Below are 20,039 nucleotides of genomic sequence, written 5' to 3' on the forward strand. Positions count from 1 at the left end.
TCAGCTCAGGTAATGATCTTGCGGTTCATGGGTTCGAGCCCCACACCAAGCTCTGTGCTGACACTAGGGAGCCTACTTGGGATTCTCTCTCTCCCACACTCTCTCTGCCCTTCCCTTGCTCGCTCTAAATACATACATACATACATCTCAGAAATTAGATAAAAATGACAAATTTTGTTTCTTCTTTTATAGTGATCACATTATATCTTTCATGACAACAGGTAATCAAGAATAGCAAGACAGAAATCCCAGAGCTAGAGTTGTTTCCTCGATATCTTCTCTTCCTAAGACAGCAGCCTGCCACTCGGACACAGCAGTCTAACATCTGGGTGAATATGGGTATGATGAGCCTGAGAATGTTTCCTCAGCATTTACCAAGAGGTAACTTAAGAATGCAGCAAGAATACCATGCATTTGTTGAAACAAACAAACAAACAAAACCCAAGTTGCTCGAAGTCTGGTGCCACTGTACTAATACACATTCCCATCTGCTTTCATTCAGAATCAGTAAATCATCAATGGGGCTTAGATCTATGGTCATGCGCAAGACTAGATGGGGTAGTGGCAAAATCTCAGCAGCAAACTGAGAAGAGTTGTTTCTTTTTCTGGCTAGTCAACATACAAAGAAAATAAATAGAAATATATTTCATATACTTTTTTTCTTTGAAAACCATCCATTGTAAATTATTTCCTTGACCTAAGGTAAAATCTGTCAGTCTGTGACTGACTAACTAATCTTTTCACCTCCACTCAAATATCTGAAAGTAATTTCTTTTGCAATATCATATTTTTGTTTGTTGGTTGGTGTTTTGGGGGACTTTTTTTGAGAAAACATGATACATTTCTCATGCTTGGCCCACAGAGCCTTTATAAAAAGACAGATAATATATATAAAATGAAGGATATATTTTTGAAAACTAAAATGATACATTGGCTTTGAAAAACATCAAGCCTATCAAAATGACATGAAAGTTCCCATTTTGATGTATTACATACAAAAAGCTCCCCCTTGATTTCTCTGTTACGTTAAATTTTATTGACAGGCAGGACTTGCCTTGTGCTTTTACTTTGTAAATATTTGACATTGTTCTTCAGCAGAAGTAATGAGTTCATCCATTTACACAAAATCTCAGACTTTGTGTTAATAATGCCACAATGTTATTATAATTAATATAACTTAGTATGTAAGAACCCAAACCAACTCTATAATCACTATCATCCCTCCCTTGAAATTAAATAGAATTAGTTTTATGCCTTTCTTAAAGGTTATATTCAAATTATATATGGAGATTCTTACACATATTGTTTGGTAAGAATTATAGCAAAGCATTGGCTTCTACCTAACCAAATTTTGTCTTTGGGGAAAATGTCAAAATCAAGGAACAGTGAAATAGAATCACTGTGAAACATTCTTGATTTAATTTTCCATTGAATAAAAGTATTTGCCCTGCTTCCATGGCACCCTAGCATATATTTTTTTCAATTCTCTTTGAAAGATAACATGAGAGGAAAAATGTGTTGTTGTGCTTTTAGTAAGTATTCTTTGTAACTCTTGTGCTGATCCTAGATTTTTGCTGCTTCTGTAAATTCCACTAGATTTGTTGGTGCTATTCAAAAACACAAAAGTATGTGTAATAAGTGGCTGCCTGTTTAATGAGCTATGCTATAAAAACTGTCTAGAATTCAAATAAATTTCTTATGTGGCTTAAGACCATGGAAATTGACTTGGACACTACACTTGCAAATGCTTTTGAATCCTAGAACTGGGTAGTTATTGCTCTAAATTTATTCTTAATTTGAAATTTTTATTCCTTACTAATTAGTTCTGAAATCAATCATTAATCATTTTGAAGTTTGTAAAAAAGATGCTTTCTTGCTGTAATCTTATAACTAATCCTCTGATGTATAATTGGAGAAATTTGCTCTGTTACTTTCTGTTAGGAATTATTCTTTGCTCACTGATGATTGTAAAAGATTTGCTGTGTGTGTGTTTAAAATTGATCATGGTTGGGTTTTGTTCTGCTGTAACATAGTTTTCATCTTTCTTCTTAATGTATTAAGGGTTATTTACTAGGCTCTTTTACTCCTTTTGAAGTGACAGATGTACAAACCATGTTTAAAGCCTTCAATGTAGCCTTTTTGACAGAGAAAGCTACAGAGGCCTTTGTTTCTTATATGATTTTTCAACCTATTGTAGGTGAGTGAATTCTTTTTGGAAGTTCTTTAAAAAGTGGATGATACCAATACTTTTCTCTGCTTTGTTTAGTAGATGAAGACTTACATGCATTTAATAAGGGGAAAAAAGCTAAGTCTCCATTGAATGGGTAGAAAATTGCCTGGCATGTATACTTGTACCCTAGGTGGATTATATTGATATGCTAAGGGTTTTTTTGTTTTGTTTTGGGTTGTCCAGTAAACTATAACATGCTATATAGCTAGAGAGGACCATTTTATGCTACAACTCTTGCCTGGGTTTTTGGCTGAAAAATTAACCAGGGTTTAGTAGATTGTTTTAGCAAACAATTTTTGACTTCCATAATCCCTTGTCATTTCATCCACCTTCTCTTTTGAAGTATGTGGTTAAACATGATATATTCTTTCTTAACTTTTCACTCTTTTCCCTTGCTGCCATTGTTTTTGTTTCTTGAGCCCTCTAGGAATTAAAGATCGTGTCTGCTATCTTCTTACTGGGCAGGCAAGCCATACGGTTTTCCTCCTACCTTTTCAGCAGGGCGATTTTTTTTTTTTTTTTTTTTTTATTCACAGGAAGGTTCTTGATTTCACTTTTAACTCTGCTTGGTAGAGTGTATGCCTACTTAGAATTCTAAACAAAAGTTTCTTATGTAATTGTACTAATGTGCCAGGTTATTGAGGCACTTAATGACTGAGAATGATAGGGTTAGTAATTCACAGATAGTTTATTTTAAGAAAGTGGGTCAGGGGGTGCCTGGGTTGCTCAGTCAGTTAAGCATTTAACTCTTAATCTTGACTCAGGTCATGATCTCACAGTTTGTGGGATTGAGCCCCACGTCAGGCTCTGTCCGCCCTGACAATGTGGAGCCTGCTTGGGATTCTCTCTCTCCCTCTGTCCTTCCCTTAGTCATGCTCTCTTGCTCTCTTTCTCAAAATAAATAAACTTTAAAAAAAGGGAGAAAGTGGGTCAGGTTGCTAAATAACAAAAATTCAACCAAGGAAATTTTAAAGATCTAATTGGCTTTATTAATCAATTTATGAATTTGGCAGCATCCCGTCTAGCAAGTAGTAGGGAGCTTCCAAGGGCTTACAGAAAAGGAAAGGTTTTTTTTTTCTTATTTTTTTTTTAATTTTTTTTTTTTAACGTTTATTTATTTTTTTGAGACAGAGAGAGACAGAGCATGAACAGGGGAGGAGCAGAGAGAGAGGGAGACACAGAATCCGAAACAGACTCCAGGCTCTGAGCTGTCATCACAGAGCTCGACGCAGGGCTCGAACTCACGGACCGTGAGATCATGACCTGAGCCGAAGTCGGACGCTTAACTGACCAAGCCACCCAGGCGCCCCCCTTTTTTTTTTTTTTTTTTTTTTTTTTAAACTAAAGGTTTTTAAAGGTAGAGAGGGAGTGGAAAAAGGGAAACTATTAGCAAAGATTCCACTGTTTTAGGCAAGGTCTCCCTCTTAAGGGGAATGGTAGGAGTCTATCAGTAAATTTCCTAGTACTGACAAAGAAATTCCTATGTTGACTGGTTAAAGGTTACATTTCTGGGGGTTTGAAACTGCAGTTAGGTTAGGTTTTAAGTCCTGGTTTATTGACTTAAGGCTTTAACCTAAGTGATGCCATTTTGGGCCAGTGGTTTTCTTTTCAATGAATCCAGTTAACTGTGGAATTCAAATCCAGTCCCATATTATCTTCCCCATTCTTACACTGAATTTTGGTTTTGCTATTGCACATAATAACCCTGCCGAGGACAGCCAAGATACCAGGGTCAATTGTTGATACATGCCACCTTTCTTGGGATCCAAATACTGCCTATTAATTTGGGCCTCTGATTTTGTTGCTCTTCCTTTCAAAGTTAAGACTGACTTTAAACTTACTTTAACACAGTTGGTCCCCTGTCTTCATTTTACAGCTTTATTTTAAAGCTTCTTCTTTTTTTTTTAATGTTAATTTATTTTTGACGGAGACAGTGTGAATGGGGGAGGGGCAGACAGAGGGAGACACAGAATCTGAAGCAGGCTCCAGACTCCGAACTGTCAGCACAGAGGCTGACGTGGGGCTCGAACCCACAAACGACGAGATCATGCCTGAGCCGAAGTCGGATGCTTAACTAAGAGACCCAGGCACCCCTAAAGCTTCTTAATTTTTAAAATTATTAAAGCTATAATTCTCATTTCTCATCATTATTTTCTGAAATAGTCATTGCTGATCAGGGAGCTCTTTTTTATATCTGCCGTTTTCCTTATCATGATTACTATGACCATAGGAAATGTACCTTCTCCGAATGCGCCCTTAAAGCGGGTCTTAGCCTATACAGGCTGTTTTAGTCGAATGCAGACCATCAAGGAAATTCATGAATATCTATCTCAGAGGCTACGCATCAAAGAGGAAGATATGCGTCTGTGGCTGTACAACAGTGAGGTAAGTCATCTCCTGTTGTAAGGTAATTTATATGCACATGTTGAAAAGAATCAAATGGTACAAAAGTATATAGTGAAAATTCTTTGTTCCCAACCTCTGACCTCTATCTCCCACTTTCCTCAGAGGCAGTGCTATCAAATGCTTATATGTTCTTCCTAATATATGCAGTGTGTTTTCAGATTATACTTTGAAATTGGATCATAAATAGTTTTAACCAGTTCTGCATTCCATTGTTCCCTCTTTGTAACATCCTCCTATGATCACCATTGAGAGACAGTATGGTATAATAGTGAATAGCACGATTCCTGGAACCACACTGCCAGGGGTTAATCTTGTCTCTGCCACTTTAGCTGTATAACCCAGAGCAAGTTACTTAACTGTCTCAATTTTCTCATGAGTAAACAGGCAAAATAATAGACCTCGCTTAGAATTAAATGACTTAACTTTGTGAGCACTTTAAATAGGGCGAGCACAAACAAAAACGTGTAATTGTCCTGTATGATTTTATATTTTGGTTCTTTTTTTAAAATATTTATTTTTGAGAGAGACAAAGAGGACATGAGCGGGATGGGCAGAGAGAGAGAGGGAGACACAGAATCCAAAGCAAGCTTCAGGCTCTGAGCTGTCAGCACAGAACCCAACACAGGCTCGAACTCACAAGCTGTGAGATCATGACCTGAGCCAGAGAGACAGAGAGAGACAGAGAGGACATGAGAGGGGAGGGGCAGAGAGAGAGAGAGAGGGAGACACAGAATCCAAAGCAGGCTCCATACTCTGAGCTGTCAGCACAGAGCCCAACACAGGCTCGAGCTCATAAGCCATGAGATCATGACCTGAGCCAAAATCAGATGCTTAACCAACTGAGCCACCCAGACACCCCTAGTTTTGGTTCACAAACATGTTTACTGAATTTCATACCAGGTACTAGAGAAAAGTTCTGTAAGTGCTTCAGAAAATCTAAATCTCAGTGAATTTTGGTTTGATGTATGGTGAGTCTTCTGATCTCCCCAAAATTCTGTTATAACTTTGTTTTAGAGACATAAAGTATTTGTTTATGAAGTTGACATTGTTTTTCTCTCATGTTGCCAACTAAATTATTAATATTTCTGAACAACTATAATATCCACATATCTGTCACATAAGTTATAGAACTTCAAGGATGTGTTTGTCATTCATTTTTATTTTATTTCCATTTTGTTTTAAATTTAGTAATCAATTTAACAAAAACATTTCCTCCTTCTTACCAGAATTACCTTACTCTTCTGGATGATGAGGATCATAGATTGGAATATTTGAAAATCCAGGATGAGCAGCATCTGGTAATTGAAGGTACAAGATGGAAGCATGCATCTATATTAGATTTTAGGGAAAGAATTTAAGGTTTAGTTACTCAATAATTCATTTTATAATTTTTCTAACTATTATAGTAAAGAAAAACTATTAAGGTCTTATGTAATCCTACATACTATCAAGATTGCTTTAAAAGAAAAATATGTCTACATTCATTGGCTGGCAATGGATGGAAATGGTGGGTAGAAACAAGTGAATTTGGTTATAAGTTTACAAAATTTCTTAGAAATTTCAAGCTGCCTTTTTTGAGTTTGAGTAAGAAAACTAACTTTCTGGCACAGTTAGTGGCACAGGCTTTCATTAGTCATCAACACTGGTCACTCACCAACAAAGCTTACTTGTATATTCACATGTACATTTACATAGTGGCATGCATGTGTCATTGAAAATTTAAAATGTGTCTTTTCCCATCAAGATTTTTGGAAACATTGCTAGCTGCCTTTGTATTAAAATAGAGTTTTACTCTAACAGTTGTCACAATTTAAGAAGGAATTGTGATAATTCTAATGCATTGAGTTTAAGAGCTTTAATTACATTTATCGATACTTGAGTATAATTTTAATTCAGGCAGGTAATTGAGGGAATAGCTTACTAATGAATTCTAATTAAGTGACTGTAAAGTCCCCAATATAGAGTTGGAATAGTTTTAGAATCAATTACAAAATTAACCCCTTTTTTTCAGTTTCTGGTTTATTTAGAAATAAACTCTTTTAAAAAAAAAAAAAAAAACAGAAGCAATTAAATGGATATAGATAACAAATTAACACATTTTCTGTCTTTCCAGTTCGCAATAAAGATATGAGTTGGCCTGAGGAAATGTCCTTTATAGCAAACAGTAGTAAAATAGATAGACACAAAGGTAAGTCTCTGATGTATTATTTTTTTTAAAAAATTTTTTTTTCAACGTTTTTTATTTTATTTTTGGGACAGAGAGAGACAAAGCATGAACGGGGGAGGGGCAGAGAGAGAGGGAGACACAGAATCGGAAACAGGCTCCAGGCTCCGAGCCATCAGCCCAGAGCCTGACGCGGGGCTCGAACTCACGGACTGTGAGATCGTGACCTGGCTGAAGTCGGAGGCTTAACCGACTGCGCCACCCAGGCGCCCCTCTGATGTATTATTTTTAAAGAGATGATCTTAAAAGTCGTCGTCTTCTTCTTCTTCTTCCTCTTCTTCTTCCTCTGCTTATGCTCATCCTCCTCCTCCTTCTTTTTTTTTTTTTAATTTTCTTATCTATTGAAGTGTTAACAACTTTTGGCCCTCTAGTTCAAAAGTGAACTAGTTCCCCTTTTACTTTACTTTTTCCTGAAGCATCACATTTTTTCTAACCTCACAATTAAATAATTTATATCTTTTTAGAGACCCGATACTAGGAGAGAATTGTTTGAATTCTAAAAAACTATCATAGCAGGGGTGCCTGGGTGGCTTAGTCAGTTAAGCATCCGACTTCAGCTCAGATCATGATCTCACAGTCCGTGAGTTTGAGCCCCGCGTCAGGCTCTGTGCTGACAGCTCAGAGCCTGGGGCCTGCTTCGGATTCTGTGTCTCCCTCTCTCTCTGCCCCTGCCCTGCTCATGTTCTGTCTCTCTCTGTCTCAAAAATAAATAAAAACATTTAAAAAAATTTAAAAAAAAAACTATCATAGCAGTTAAAGAGAATCATTGCTACTTTTAGATCACAAATGAACTTGGATTATCATGATCGCCAGTGACATCCCATGAAAAACCTTCTCTACTTTTAGCATTCCAAGACTGGATAAAGAAGTATTAGCTCCATTTAGCCAACTGAAAGAATTTTGAAAATCTTTGCATCAAATACAAGTAACTGTTTAGTCTGTGACATCTTACTATAGCTAAGCTTCTTTCTCATATTGTTTGTTCCAGTTCCCACAGAAAAAGGAGCCACAGGTCTGAGTAACCTGGGAAACACATGCTTCATGAACTCAAGCATCCAGTGTGTTAGTAACACACAGCCACTGACACAGTATTTTATCTCAGGGAGACATCTTTATGAACTCAACAGGTAATAATATTTCCTGATTCATATATATATTCTCTTTATAATTTTGATATGAACACAAAAGTCTTATTTGCCCTATTTAGTATGAAATGAGGGGAAAGACATACTTGTTTAAAAAAGATATTTTGGTGTGAGAAAATAGATGCTAGGCATTTCTGTGATTGTGATTTATGAGAATCTTTGGCAAAAATTCTCCTCTTTAAACTTCTAGGACAAATCCCATTGGTATGAAGGGGCATATGGCTAAGTGCTATGGGGATTTAGTACAGGAACTTTGGAGTGGAACTCAGAAGAATGTCGCCCCATTAAAGCTTCGGGTAAGCAGATTAAAATAATATGAAAGTATTTAAGTCCTAAGCAGTTGTTTAAGTAATTCTTTTTCTCCACATGCTTTTTATGTTTAGCTTTTTTAGTTTTAGTTTAACTAATGTTTTTTAGATCCTTCACTAGACATAGATGTCAAATACTTTTACTTGTTCAGATGAATGCAAAATACTGGGAAACAAAGTTACAGTCTAAATTTGGAATGTCATTCAGTTTACTAATTTATCAGATATCTTACTTGTATGTATAGTAAATCTTCCATTGTTAGTCCTTTACTATTAACAGTATTCTAACTGCAAGATATACCTCTGAGTCTAGTTAATGATACTCCTTATATTTTTGACATTACTAAAGTAATTAATTCTATCTGTAGAATTTAAAAAAACTGAAAGAATTTAATTACTGAAATTCATGGATACAAATTTTGCATTAATATCATATGTAGTAAAGTTAGGGTTATTTTTTATCTTTATTTAAAAATAATACAAAAACTTTTTAGTTTAAAATTAATAATCATAATAGCTAAAAATTTGACTACTTAACCACTTCCAGGCACTATTCTTTTTTTTTTTTTTCAATATATGAAGTTTATTGTCAAATTGGTTTCCATACAACACCCAGTGCTCATCCCAAAAGGTGCCTTCCTCAATACCCATCATCCACCCTCCCCTCCCTCCCACCCCCCATCAACCCTCAGTTTGTTCTCAGTTTTTAACAGTCTCTTATGCTTTGGCTCTCTTCTACTCTAACCTCTCTCTCTTTTTTTTTTTCCCTTCCCCTCCCCCATGGGTTTCTGTTAAGTTTCTCAGGATCCACATAAGAGTGAACACATATGGTATCTGTCTTTCTCTGTATGGCTTATTTCACTTAGCATCACACTCTCCAGTTCTATCCATGTTTCTGCAAAGGGCCATATTTCATTCTTTCTCATTGCCACATAGTACTCCATTGTGTATATAAACCACATGTTCTTTATCCATTCATCAGTTGATGGACATTTAGGCTCTTTCCATAATTTGGCTATTGTTGAGAGTGCTGCTATAAACATTGGGGTACAAGTGCCCCTATGCATCAGTATTCCTGTATCCCTTGGGTAAATTCCTAGCAGTGCTATTGCTGGGTCATAGGGTAGGTCTATTTTTAATTTCTTGAGGAACCTCCACACTGTTTTCCAGAGTGGCTGCACCAATTTGCATTCCCACCAACAGTGCAAGAGGGTTCCTATTTCTCCACATCCTCGCCAGCATCTATAGTCTCCTGATTTGTTCATTTTGGCCACTCTGACTGGCGTGAGGTGATATCTGAGTGTGGTTTTGATTTGTATTTCCCTGATGAGGAGCGATGTTGAGCATCTTTTCATGTTCCAGGCACTATTCTAATGATATTTGTGTGTATTAACTCCTTTAATCTTCTAAACAGTCCTGTAATATAAAGCATTATATTATCTTCATTTTATTATCTTCATTTTATGGCTCAGGAAACTAAGGCTCAGAGCAGTTAAATAGTTTGCCCAAGATTACAAGATAGTAAGTCCTCAGAGTTAAACATGAGGCTATTCTGCCTCTAGTAATAAAAGGTTATAAGACTAGATAGGTTAACTGTAAAAGAAAACTGTAACAGGAATTTTTCAATGAAAGCAAATGCTATTTTAATATTTCCGTCTTGGGGTGTCAGGGTGGCTCAGTCAGTTAAGTGTCAAACTCTTGATTTCGGCTCAGGTCATGATCTCACAGTTTCGGGAGTTCAAGCCCCTTATTGGGTTCTGTGCTGACAGTGTGGAGCCTGTTTGGGATTATTTCTCTCTCTCCCTTTCTCTCTCTCCCCCTCTCCTGCTCACACTGTCTCTGTCTTTCTCAAAATAAAAACCTTAAAAAATATATATATATACATATATATATATATACATATATATATATATGTATATATATATATATTTCTGTTTTTACCTGTCTTAAATAATGTCTGTGTACCTAAAGAACTTTTTGCTTATATGATACTGAACTGGGACACAGAATTAGCCAAAATACTTTTTTGTTTTTCTTCCCTTTTTTTTTTTTTTTTTTTTTGTCATTTGAAATTAAGACACGAGAGATTTCATGATTATTCCAAATATATTTGCTGAAATGGAGGCAGACTAAATACTTTATCTTCTTACAATGCCTCTGATTGAATTATGGGGCATGTTCATTCCAAATTTTATGGGGTAGCAAATAATGAGTTTGATTCTGTTATATTTATAGTGGACCATAGCAAAATATGCTCCCAGGTTTAATGGGTTCCAGCAACAAGACTCCCAAGAACTTCTGGCTTTTCTCTTGGATGGTCTCCATGAAGATCTTAACCGAGTCCATGAGAAGCCCTATGTGGAACTGAAGGACAGTGATGGCCGACCAGACTGGGAAGTAGCTGCAGAGGTTTGTCAGTTTTCAGTTTCTAATGTAAGCAATAGATAAAATGTTCTGGCCACAGATGTGTGTTGTACAAGTTGAATGCTAACTAAACTATTCTGTGATCAAAATTTTACTATGGAAGTAAAAGAATTTATATTTCTCTGCTTGATTCTTGTTCAGTAATGCCAAAACAAGGCATCTTTAATGAAAAATTTTAAATGTTGCCTTTTTACATTGTAAACTTATGGGAAAGGATGCAGGACTTATTCAGTAGAACTTCAGGAGTCCCCATAATTGCTAAAATGATGTGTACAGTGATGAATATGTATGTTTTATCTGCTCTTTAATGGACAAAGAACTTTAATTCTCATCATTGTTACCATGGTAAGAACAAAAAAATGGGATTTTCCATCTGAATTTAATATCATTTAGGTTGAACAGAAAGAATCACATTCTAATCAAGAACTGGTTTTCTCTCCTATCTCAGTAGGCCAGTACATTTTAAATTACATATCTGAATTGTAAATTTGCAGGCAGAAAGTTTCTATATCTTAAATGAAGATTAAGGATTATGTTCTTTTTTTTTTTTTTTTTGGAGTATAGTTGACATAATGTTACATTAGTTTCAGAGGGTTATATTCTTGGCATTTAAACCTAAAATATTTAACCAACTTATTTGAATTTATGTAGAAATAATTATTTTTCGAATTTTGAAAAAAGAAAGCTCTCTGATCTTTTTCCTTGCTAGGCATGGGACAACCATCTGAGAAGGAATAGATCGATTGTTGTGGATTTGTTCCATGGGCAGCTGAGGTCCCAAGTCAGATGCAAAACGTGTGGGCATATAAGTGTCCGATTTGACCCTTTCAATTTTTTGTCTTTGCCACTACCAATGGACAGTTATATGCACTTAGAAATAACAGGTAGGTCACAAAGTTCTGAAAATCTACTTAACTTCAATGTCTTCTACATTGATCAGGTAGCCTGAATTTGAATTTCTAAGTATAGTCATTTCTTTATAATGCATTCTCATAGGGGCCCCTAGGTGGCTTAGTCAGTTAAGTGTCTGACTTTGGCTCAGGATGATCTCATGGCTCATGGGTTCGAGCCCCATATCAAGGTCTGTACTGACATCTCAGAGCCTGGAGCCTGCTTTGGATTCTGTGTCTCCCTCTCTCTGCCCCCCCCCCCCCCAAATAAACAAACATTATAATGTATTATCATAAAAATTGGTCAGCATGTTATAATCCAACAGTGTAATTTCAGGCAGGAACTCCAGACCCTGGAACATGGGACCACGCCTTGTGCCCATTGATACCTCTGTTAGTTTCAAACATGCCAGAAACTCTTTAAAATCTTACAAAACCACTCACCCTTCTATATCAGATGAACATCAAAAAATAATGATTTCACTCAGTATCATCCCTGATGATACAACCATCTGTTGTAGTTTACATGTAAAATAAAAATTCTAGACTGAAACGTTTGCTGTTTCCAAGACACACACACACACACACAGACACACACACACACACACACACACACACAGGTAGAGCTTTCAGTGAAATGTGCATTATACTTAAAAGATGTTTTCTCTTTACTAGTTATTAAGCTGGATGGTACTACCCCTGTACGATATGGACTACGACTGAATATGGATGAAAAGTACACAGGTTTAAAAAAACAGCTGAGCGATCTCTGTGGACTTAAATCAGAACAGATCCTTCTTGCAGAAGTACATGGGTCCAACATAAAGGTAATATTGATTATTCTTTCTAGGATACCCTTGATTGCATCCTTTAAAGATCACAGTTTTCTCAATTAATTATTAAATGACTGAAGGGGATATCAAAACACAACAAAGAATGAACAAAATTTAACAGTTTCCCATCCCTGAAACTTTAAAAAGGGTATCTACCAGCATAAAGAAGTAATAATGATAGTGGCATTAAAAAAAATTTTTTTTTTAACATTTTTATTCATTTTTGGGAGACAGAGACAAGAGAGTAAGCAGGGAAGGGGCAGAAAGAGAGGTAGACACAGAATCCAAAGCAGGCTCCAGGGAGCTGTCAGCACAGAGCCTGATGCGGGGCTTAAACCCATGATCATGAAATCATGACCTGAGCTGAAGATGGACACTTAACTTAATCAACTGAGCCACCCAGGTACCCTGATAGTGGCATTTTAAAAGAAGGGAAATATAAGCCTAGCGCTATCTGTATGGAGTAATCTAGCTACATCACTACAGTATAGGTTTCCCCCAGTGACTACTGCTGCTACACTTTACAGGTTTTTGTATTACCACTCTTACTGGAATTCTTCCTTGGTTAAAGTATTTTACATATTTATAAATGTATGTTTTTACTATTTATTTATGAATATATATACCTGGCCTTTCAACACACTAAGATGTTAGAGAGCAAAGACAAATTGACATAAATCACTTCTTCGTGCATACCAGCTGGAGAAGCAAGCAATTTAATAAATACATTGCCTGGAACTAATATTACGCTATATATGTATTAACTAGCTAGGATTTAAGTAAAAGCTTGAAACAAAAATAAATAAAAATTAAAATTAATAAAATAATATATTGCCCACCCTCAATTGAACTCCTACCATTGATATTATTCATATTCATCTTTGGGCTTTCTGAACAGACTCCCAACTGATGTTTTCTCATGTGTAATGCAAAGGTAAGATCTCTCTGAGGTTTGGGATTTAGATGCTTGAAATGAAGGACAAAACTTAAGCCATCAGCTATTCAAAACAACTTCTTTCCTATGGAATGGGATAACATGTTTTGTCAGTGAGGTTAGTTTTCAGTCAGTTTATCAAGCTTTCATCTTTTAGCTGTTTGAGAAAAGTTATTCAGTCATTTTGTTTGTTTTATTCGTGAAACCATCTAAGACGTTTGTTTCAAATGATTTTCCATTTTATATGAAACATTTCCTCCTTCTCATCCTCTTTTTCTGTAGAATTTCCCTCAAGACAACCAAAAAGTGAGACTCTCAGTGAGTGGATTTTTGTGTGCATTTGAAATTCCCATTCCTGGATCTCCAATTTCAGCTTCTAGTCCAACACAGACAGGTAAAGTAGAACTAGAGCTCCTTCTCGTTATTTCGGCTTTAAATATTGGCCTAAGGGTTTATATTTATTTGGGCTAAGGATATTCAGGCAAAAGAATTTTGGAGACTGATGGAAACCTTGGTGATCATTTGGCTCAGATTCCTCATTTTTTAGATGAGGAACCTAAAATTCAGGCAATGTAAGTGACAAGCAGATGCTTATTTAACTAAGTCTACCACTGGAATTCAGATCTCTTAATTCTTTTATCTGATACTAACATGGCAACAAATGGTGTGAGAGATATATAATATACTATCAGAGAATAAAACAATAAACATGACAAAAAGAATCTATTTAAGTGGGGGTAGGAAATAACAAAAAAAGAATCTGTTTAATATGCATGTGGTTTGATATGGTTATCAATTAAATCTTTTTGACCATTAACATTGTTGGTCTATTCTTCATACTGCTTATAATTAGGTTTATTTCCTGACTATAAAGGGCCTCATAGAGAATGAGGCTCCTCTTGTTGGCACTTAGTAGAGTATTGATAGTGGGTTGATGGATGATTTAATACTGCTTTTTTGTTTAGATAATCACTGTTCAATAGAACTGTCTGCAATGATGGAAATTTTCTGTAATCTTTTCCATCCAATAGAATATTCACAAGTCATATGGACTGTTGAGCACTGTTGAGACTAAGAGAAATACATTTTTAATATAATTTAAATTTAAAAGGCATCTTTCATCATTTGTAACAAATATATCACTTTGGTTGGGGGATGTTGCTAATGAGGAAGGCTTTGCATTTTTGGGGACAAATACGAAATCTGTACTTTCCTCTTTATCTAAAACTAATCTAAAAAATATTTTTTTAAAAACTAAAATGAAAAAATAAAGGAACATCTAGCTAGAGACTGTTGTTTTCAACTGAACATATTTAGGGGAATAGAGAAATGAATTCGTAGAGAGGGAAAAGAAAACAAGTGGCAGAACTATTTGTATGTGACAGTATGATGCTGATAAAGATTCTTACAAAAATTTTACTTCTACTTTTCAGAAAACTAAAAGAAAAGCAACTTTTTTTTTTTTTACTTATACTTCCAAGCAGTTACTTCCAGCAGTTATTCTTGCTTTGTCATTTCATCTTAAGTGTGAGTTATAGAAGGAAAATCTGAAATTAAAATCTTCCAGTCAGTCCAGAATTATTATTTGAACTGTGATTTCTCCCTGTCCTTTGCTAAAAGAGACTCTACTACAGTGGTCTTGGTCCCCACATTATTTGAGAAAAGAGCAAAGATGAAAACACCACAAGCTTATGATGCTGTACTTATCTATGAATTTGTAGATTTCTCCTCTTCCCCATCTACAAATGGAATGTTGACCCTAACAACCAATGGAGACTTGCCCCGACCAATGTTTATACCCAATGGAATGCCAAACACTGTTGTGCCATGTGGAACTGAGAAGAACTTCACAAATGGAATGGTGAATGGTCATATGCCATCTCTTCCTGACAATTCCTTTACAGGCTACATCATTGCAGTCCACCGAAAAATGGTTAGTTTAAATTAGGCAACTTACTGCTCATCTTAACCAATGTCATTTGTGAAACATAGCCACTTTCTGTCTTTGAAGCCTCTTCATTGTGTTCACTTTCAGGGTGTTATTGTAAGTGATCAGAGCCAGGATTTAGTATCACACATGCTGGCCATTGTATGAAATACCATTCCTCAGTGGCGTCTGGGTGGCTCAGTCGTTTAAGTGTCCGACTCAGCTCAGGTCATGATCTCACAATTTGTGGGTTCAAGCCTGTGTCAGCTCTGTGCTGATGGCTCAGAGCCTGGAGCCTGCTTTAGATTCTGTGTCTCCCTCTCTCTCTGCCCCTCCCCCACTTGCTCTCTCTCTCTCTCTCTCTCTCACACACACACACACACAGACGCACGCACACAGACACACACACACACAGACACACACACACACACACACACACACAAAATGAATAAACATTTTTTAAAAATTTGAAGTGTCATTCCTCACTCATATTAAGCAGCAACAGGATGGCTGCTACATCCAAATACTACTTCCTTTTTAAAAGTTTGTGTCTCTCATATTTTCATGTAGGCATGTACATCTTCTCTGCTATGTAAGCATAGATGTATTTGGAGGTTGGTTGGTTGGTTTTTTTGGAGAGAAACAGGAACGTTCTTGGGTAAAAACAAGTTGTTTCCTAGGACTGCTGTAACAAATTAGCACAAATTTCATGGCTTAAAACAACAGAAATTTATTCTTTCATAGTTCTATAGGTCTCTCAAGACATCTGAAATCACCAGGGCTGTGCTCCCTCCAAAGGCTTTAGGGGAGAATCCTTCCTTGCCTCTTCCAACTTCCATAGGCATTTCTTATCTCATAACTCCAATCTCTGCCTCTATCTTTACATGATCTTCTGCTTCTCCCTCTGCTATTCACTAGTGAGATTTACTGATAGCCCTTGTCATTAGATTTAAGTACCTAGAAATAAACTGCAACAGATACACAAGGTATCTATATGGAAAGCAATAAAAATATTGATAAAAATTAAAGAAGACTCAAATAAATATTTGAGGGAAATAGACCATGTTCATGGATTAGAAGACCAGATATTTCAAAGATCTGAGTTCTTCACAAACTCATCTACAGATTCAGTGCACAATCCCAATATAAATTGCTTACTATATGTATGTATGCTCGTGTATGTAAACTTGATAAGCTGATGCTAAAATGTGGAAGCAGAGGGGCACCTCTGCTAGCTCATTCAGTTGAGTATGGGACTCTTGATCTTGAGGTCATAAGTTCAAGCCCTGTTGGGCACAGAGCTTACTTAAAAAGTAAAAAAATTATTCTCTCTCTCTGCCCCTCCTGTGCTCTATCAAAATAACGAAACTTAAACAAACAGGGTGCGGGGGCACTGGGTGGCTTAGTTGGTTAAGCGTCTGACTCTTGGTTTTGGCTCAGGTCATGATCTCATGGTTCATGAGTTCGAGCCCTGCATCGGGCTCTGTGCTGACAGCACAGAGCCTGCCTGGGATTCTCTCTTTCCTTCTCTCTCTGCCCCTCCTCTGCTCTCTCTCTCTCTCAAACTAAATTTAAAAAAAAAATTTTTTAATAAAAAAAAGTAAAAAATTAAAATTAAAAAAAAATGTGGAAATACAAAGCACTGGAATAACCAAGACGCTCTTGAAGAAGAGTAAAGCATGACGAATTGAGCTACAAGATATTACAATTATTTTATAACACTTAAGTACTTAAGACATTGTGATATTGGTATGAGAAAAGACAAGTAGTTAACAGTGGTTTAGAATAGAGAACCCAGAGACAGATTCACAAATGTATGAACATTTGAGTTATAACAAAGATAGCATTGCAGAGCAGTGAGAGAAAGACAATTTTCTTGGTAAATGGTGCTGAGATAATTGAATAGCCATAGGAAACTTGACACCTACCTCTTACCACATAATGTTCAATTCCAGGTGGACTACAGAACTAAATATGAAAGCAAAACAATAAAACAGCTCCTAGAAGATAATAGGTGAATACATTCATGACCTTGATGTAGGAAAAGACTACTTAAATAGGACACAAAAAGCACTAACCATAAAGGAAAAGATTAATAAATTGGACATCATTAAAATTAAGAACTTTAGTTCCATCAAAAGATGCCATTGCATAGAAAGGCAAGCCTTGGAGTCAAAGATGTCTGCCACTCCTATAACCACAAAAAGACTCAATCTAGAAAATATAAAGAACTCATATAAATCATTAAAAAACAATTCAAGGCGCTGGGTGGCTCAGTCAGTTGGGTATCTGACTCTTGATTTTGGCTCAGGTCATGATCCCAGGGTTGTGGGATTGAGCCCCACAGTTGAGCCTCAGCTCTGTGCTGAGTGTGAGCCTGCTAAAGATTCTCTCTCCTTCTGCCCCTCTTCCCTGCTTATTCTGTCTCTCTCTTTCTCAAATAAAAAATTTTTTTGAATAAAAAATGGTTAATTTTAAATAAGCACTTCACAGAAAGGATATACAAATAGCCAGTAACCATATGAAAAAGTGATCAGCCAGACTACTAACCAGGGAAATACAAATTAAAGCTCCATTAGCATATCACCGCACACCCACCAGAGCAGCTTAAACTGATTAACAGTGATGATGAGGATATTTGAGCAAAAGAACTCTCATACACTGCTAATAAGAGTATAAGTTAATACAGCTCTTTTGGAAAGTAGTTTTCTAGTTAAAGGTAAGCAATTCTCCTTTTTAAGCATCTACCAAACAGACGTGTGTATCAGGAGATATGTACAAGAATATTCATTCAGCAGCATTAGCATTAGCAGCATTATCTGTAATCGCCCAAAGCTGAAAACAAAAAATAAAAACATTAAATGTCCATTAGTAGTAGAAAAAGGATAAGGAAGTTGAGACATTCATATGATAGAATATTCTACAGCAATGAAAATGAATGAATTTAGAGTTGTACCCAACATAAATGAATTTCATAAACGTAATGTGGAAAAGAAGCCAGACACAAAAGAAATATAAGACATATGATTCTTTTTATAAATAAAAACTTTAAAAACAGGGAAAATGAAATTTACTGTTTTTATGCATAGCCTATGAAACTATAAAGAAAAAGCAAGGAAGTGATTACCATAAAATTAGAAAAACTGAACTTTTGAAGGAAGGAAGAAATTGTGATTGGGAGGAAGCAGAGGGAGGCTTTTGGAGTGCTAGCTGTATTCTGTCTTGACTAGTGATTATACAGCTATTTGCTTTGTGATAATTCTTTAAAATGTACTTGTCTACCCTTTTGAATTAATAACTCATGACTTAAAGTGAGCACCTGACAACGTAGATGACGTTCTATGGGCCACGTTCTAGACAGGATTGTATGGGATTATATGAGTGGATAGAGAATTAAGGCATCCATTTGTACTTGGTATTGGCTGTAAGTACAGCTCCAACTACTCCCATCAGCATTTCCCTATGTCTCTCTCTTTTTTTTTAACCAAGTATTATCAGATCATAAATTAAGAATTCTCATGTACTTTTTAAAAAGTCTTGGAAAACCACTCTCTTGAATTTTCATGAATATGTTTTATAGAGCACTTGGTAAGTGCTAAAGCATTATATACAGTTTTTTTGTAATTATTAGACCATAAAGCCACATTGTCAACTCTTAATTTTCACCTTTTAACCAGTTATCGATTTCCAGTTTCTTTCATGATCTAGGCAGGTGCTTTAGGAATACCTAAAATTGATTTTACCATCTGTCTGTCTCAAGTCAAGTCCCTTTTCCTATTATTTCTGTGAAAGGCAACACCATTCTTCCATCTAAAAGCTAAAGGCTGAGAGTATCCTTAGATTTTTTTCTCCCCTTTTCTTCTAAAACCCTATATTCAGTATATCACTATGCCCTTTAATTTCTTCTTCTTTTTTTTTAAAACAATGTATTTTTTGAGAGAAAGAGAGAGCACGAGTGGTGTAGTGGCAGAGAGAGAGGAGAAGAGAGGATCCTAAGTGGGCTCTGTGCTGACAGCAGAGCCTGATATGGGGGCTTGAACTCACAAACCATGAGATCATGACCTGAGCTGAAGTCCGACAGTCAACAAGCTGAGCCATCCAGGCAACCCTTAATTTCTTTTCTTTTTTTTTAAGTTTATTCTTTCATTTTTGAGAGAAAGAGCACAAGTTGGGGAGGGGCAGAGTGGAAGGGAGACACAGAATCCGAAGCAGGCTCCAGGCTCTGAGCTGTCCAGTACAGAGCCCAACGCAGGGCTTGAACTCAACGAACTGTGAGATCATGACCTGAGCCGAAATCGGATGCTTAACCAACTGAGCCACCCGGGGGCCCCATCCCCTTAATATCTTATTTTAAAATACTACTTGAATTTACCATTTCTTCATTTTTATTGCCACCTTCTTTCAGACCTTTCTGATCTCATGATTGAATTACTTTGAAAGTAGTTTATTTTTTGTCTCCTCCTTTCTACAAGGTAAAAGATGAATAAGAATGAGACAAGGCAACCTAGGCAAGAATATTCAGAAAATAGAGAAATGGGAAAACGGTATTGATGCGATAAATAAAGGAAAAGTCAATTTAAAGGAAAAAAGAAAGAAGTGGTTTACATGGACCAGAGAAATCAAAAGAGTGAAAATTGAAGTTTTGCAGTATAACCAAGTAAAGAAATGCAGCAAAACTCCTTTGACCAGTTGGGCCAAATGAGTTTTTCCAGCTGGGA

General features: G+C 36.2%; 1 protein-coding gene across 2 annotated transcripts in view; it reads left to right on the forward strand.

Annotated features, from left to right (window-relative positions):
• The window catches only part of USP32 (ubiquitin specific peptidase 32), a 250,843-nt gene that overhangs the window by 206,731 nt on the left and 24,073 nt on the right, over positions 1 to 20,039 (forward strand). Inside the window, exons 16-26 of one of the 2 annotated variants that reach the window (XM_058705725.1) lie at positions 222 to 381; positions 4,461 to 4,615; positions 5,863 to 5,944; positions 6,750 to 6,824; positions 7,849 to 7,987; positions 8,196 to 8,301; positions 10,549 to 10,722; positions 11,447 to 11,621; positions 12,303 to 12,454; positions 13,677 to 13,788; positions 15,116 to 15,327. In XM_058705725.1, coding sequence (XP_058561708.1) covers positions 222 to 381; positions 4,461 to 4,615; positions 5,863 to 5,944; positions 6,750 to 6,824; positions 7,849 to 7,987; positions 8,196 to 8,301; positions 10,549 to 10,722; positions 11,447 to 11,621; positions 12,303 to 12,454; positions 13,677 to 13,788; positions 15,116 to 15,327 — 1,542 coding nt within the window. The remainder of the gene's footprint in view (positions 1 to 221; positions 382 to 4,460; positions 4,616 to 5,862; positions 5,945 to 6,749; positions 6,825 to 7,848; positions 7,988 to 8,195; positions 8,302 to 10,548; positions 10,723 to 11,446; positions 11,622 to 12,302; positions 12,455 to 13,676; positions 13,789 to 15,115; positions 15,328 to 20,039) is intronic. The other variant, XM_058705726.1, reaches the window with a different exon arrangement.

Source organism: Neofelis nebulosa, chromosome 16 (assembly GCF_028018385.1).
Source record: "Neofelis nebulosa isolate mNeoNeb1 chromosome 16, mNeoNeb1.pri, whole genome shotgun sequence".
Classification (NCBI taxonomy): domain Eukaryota; kingdom Metazoa; phylum Chordata; class Mammalia; order Carnivora; family Felidae; genus Neofelis; species Neofelis nebulosa.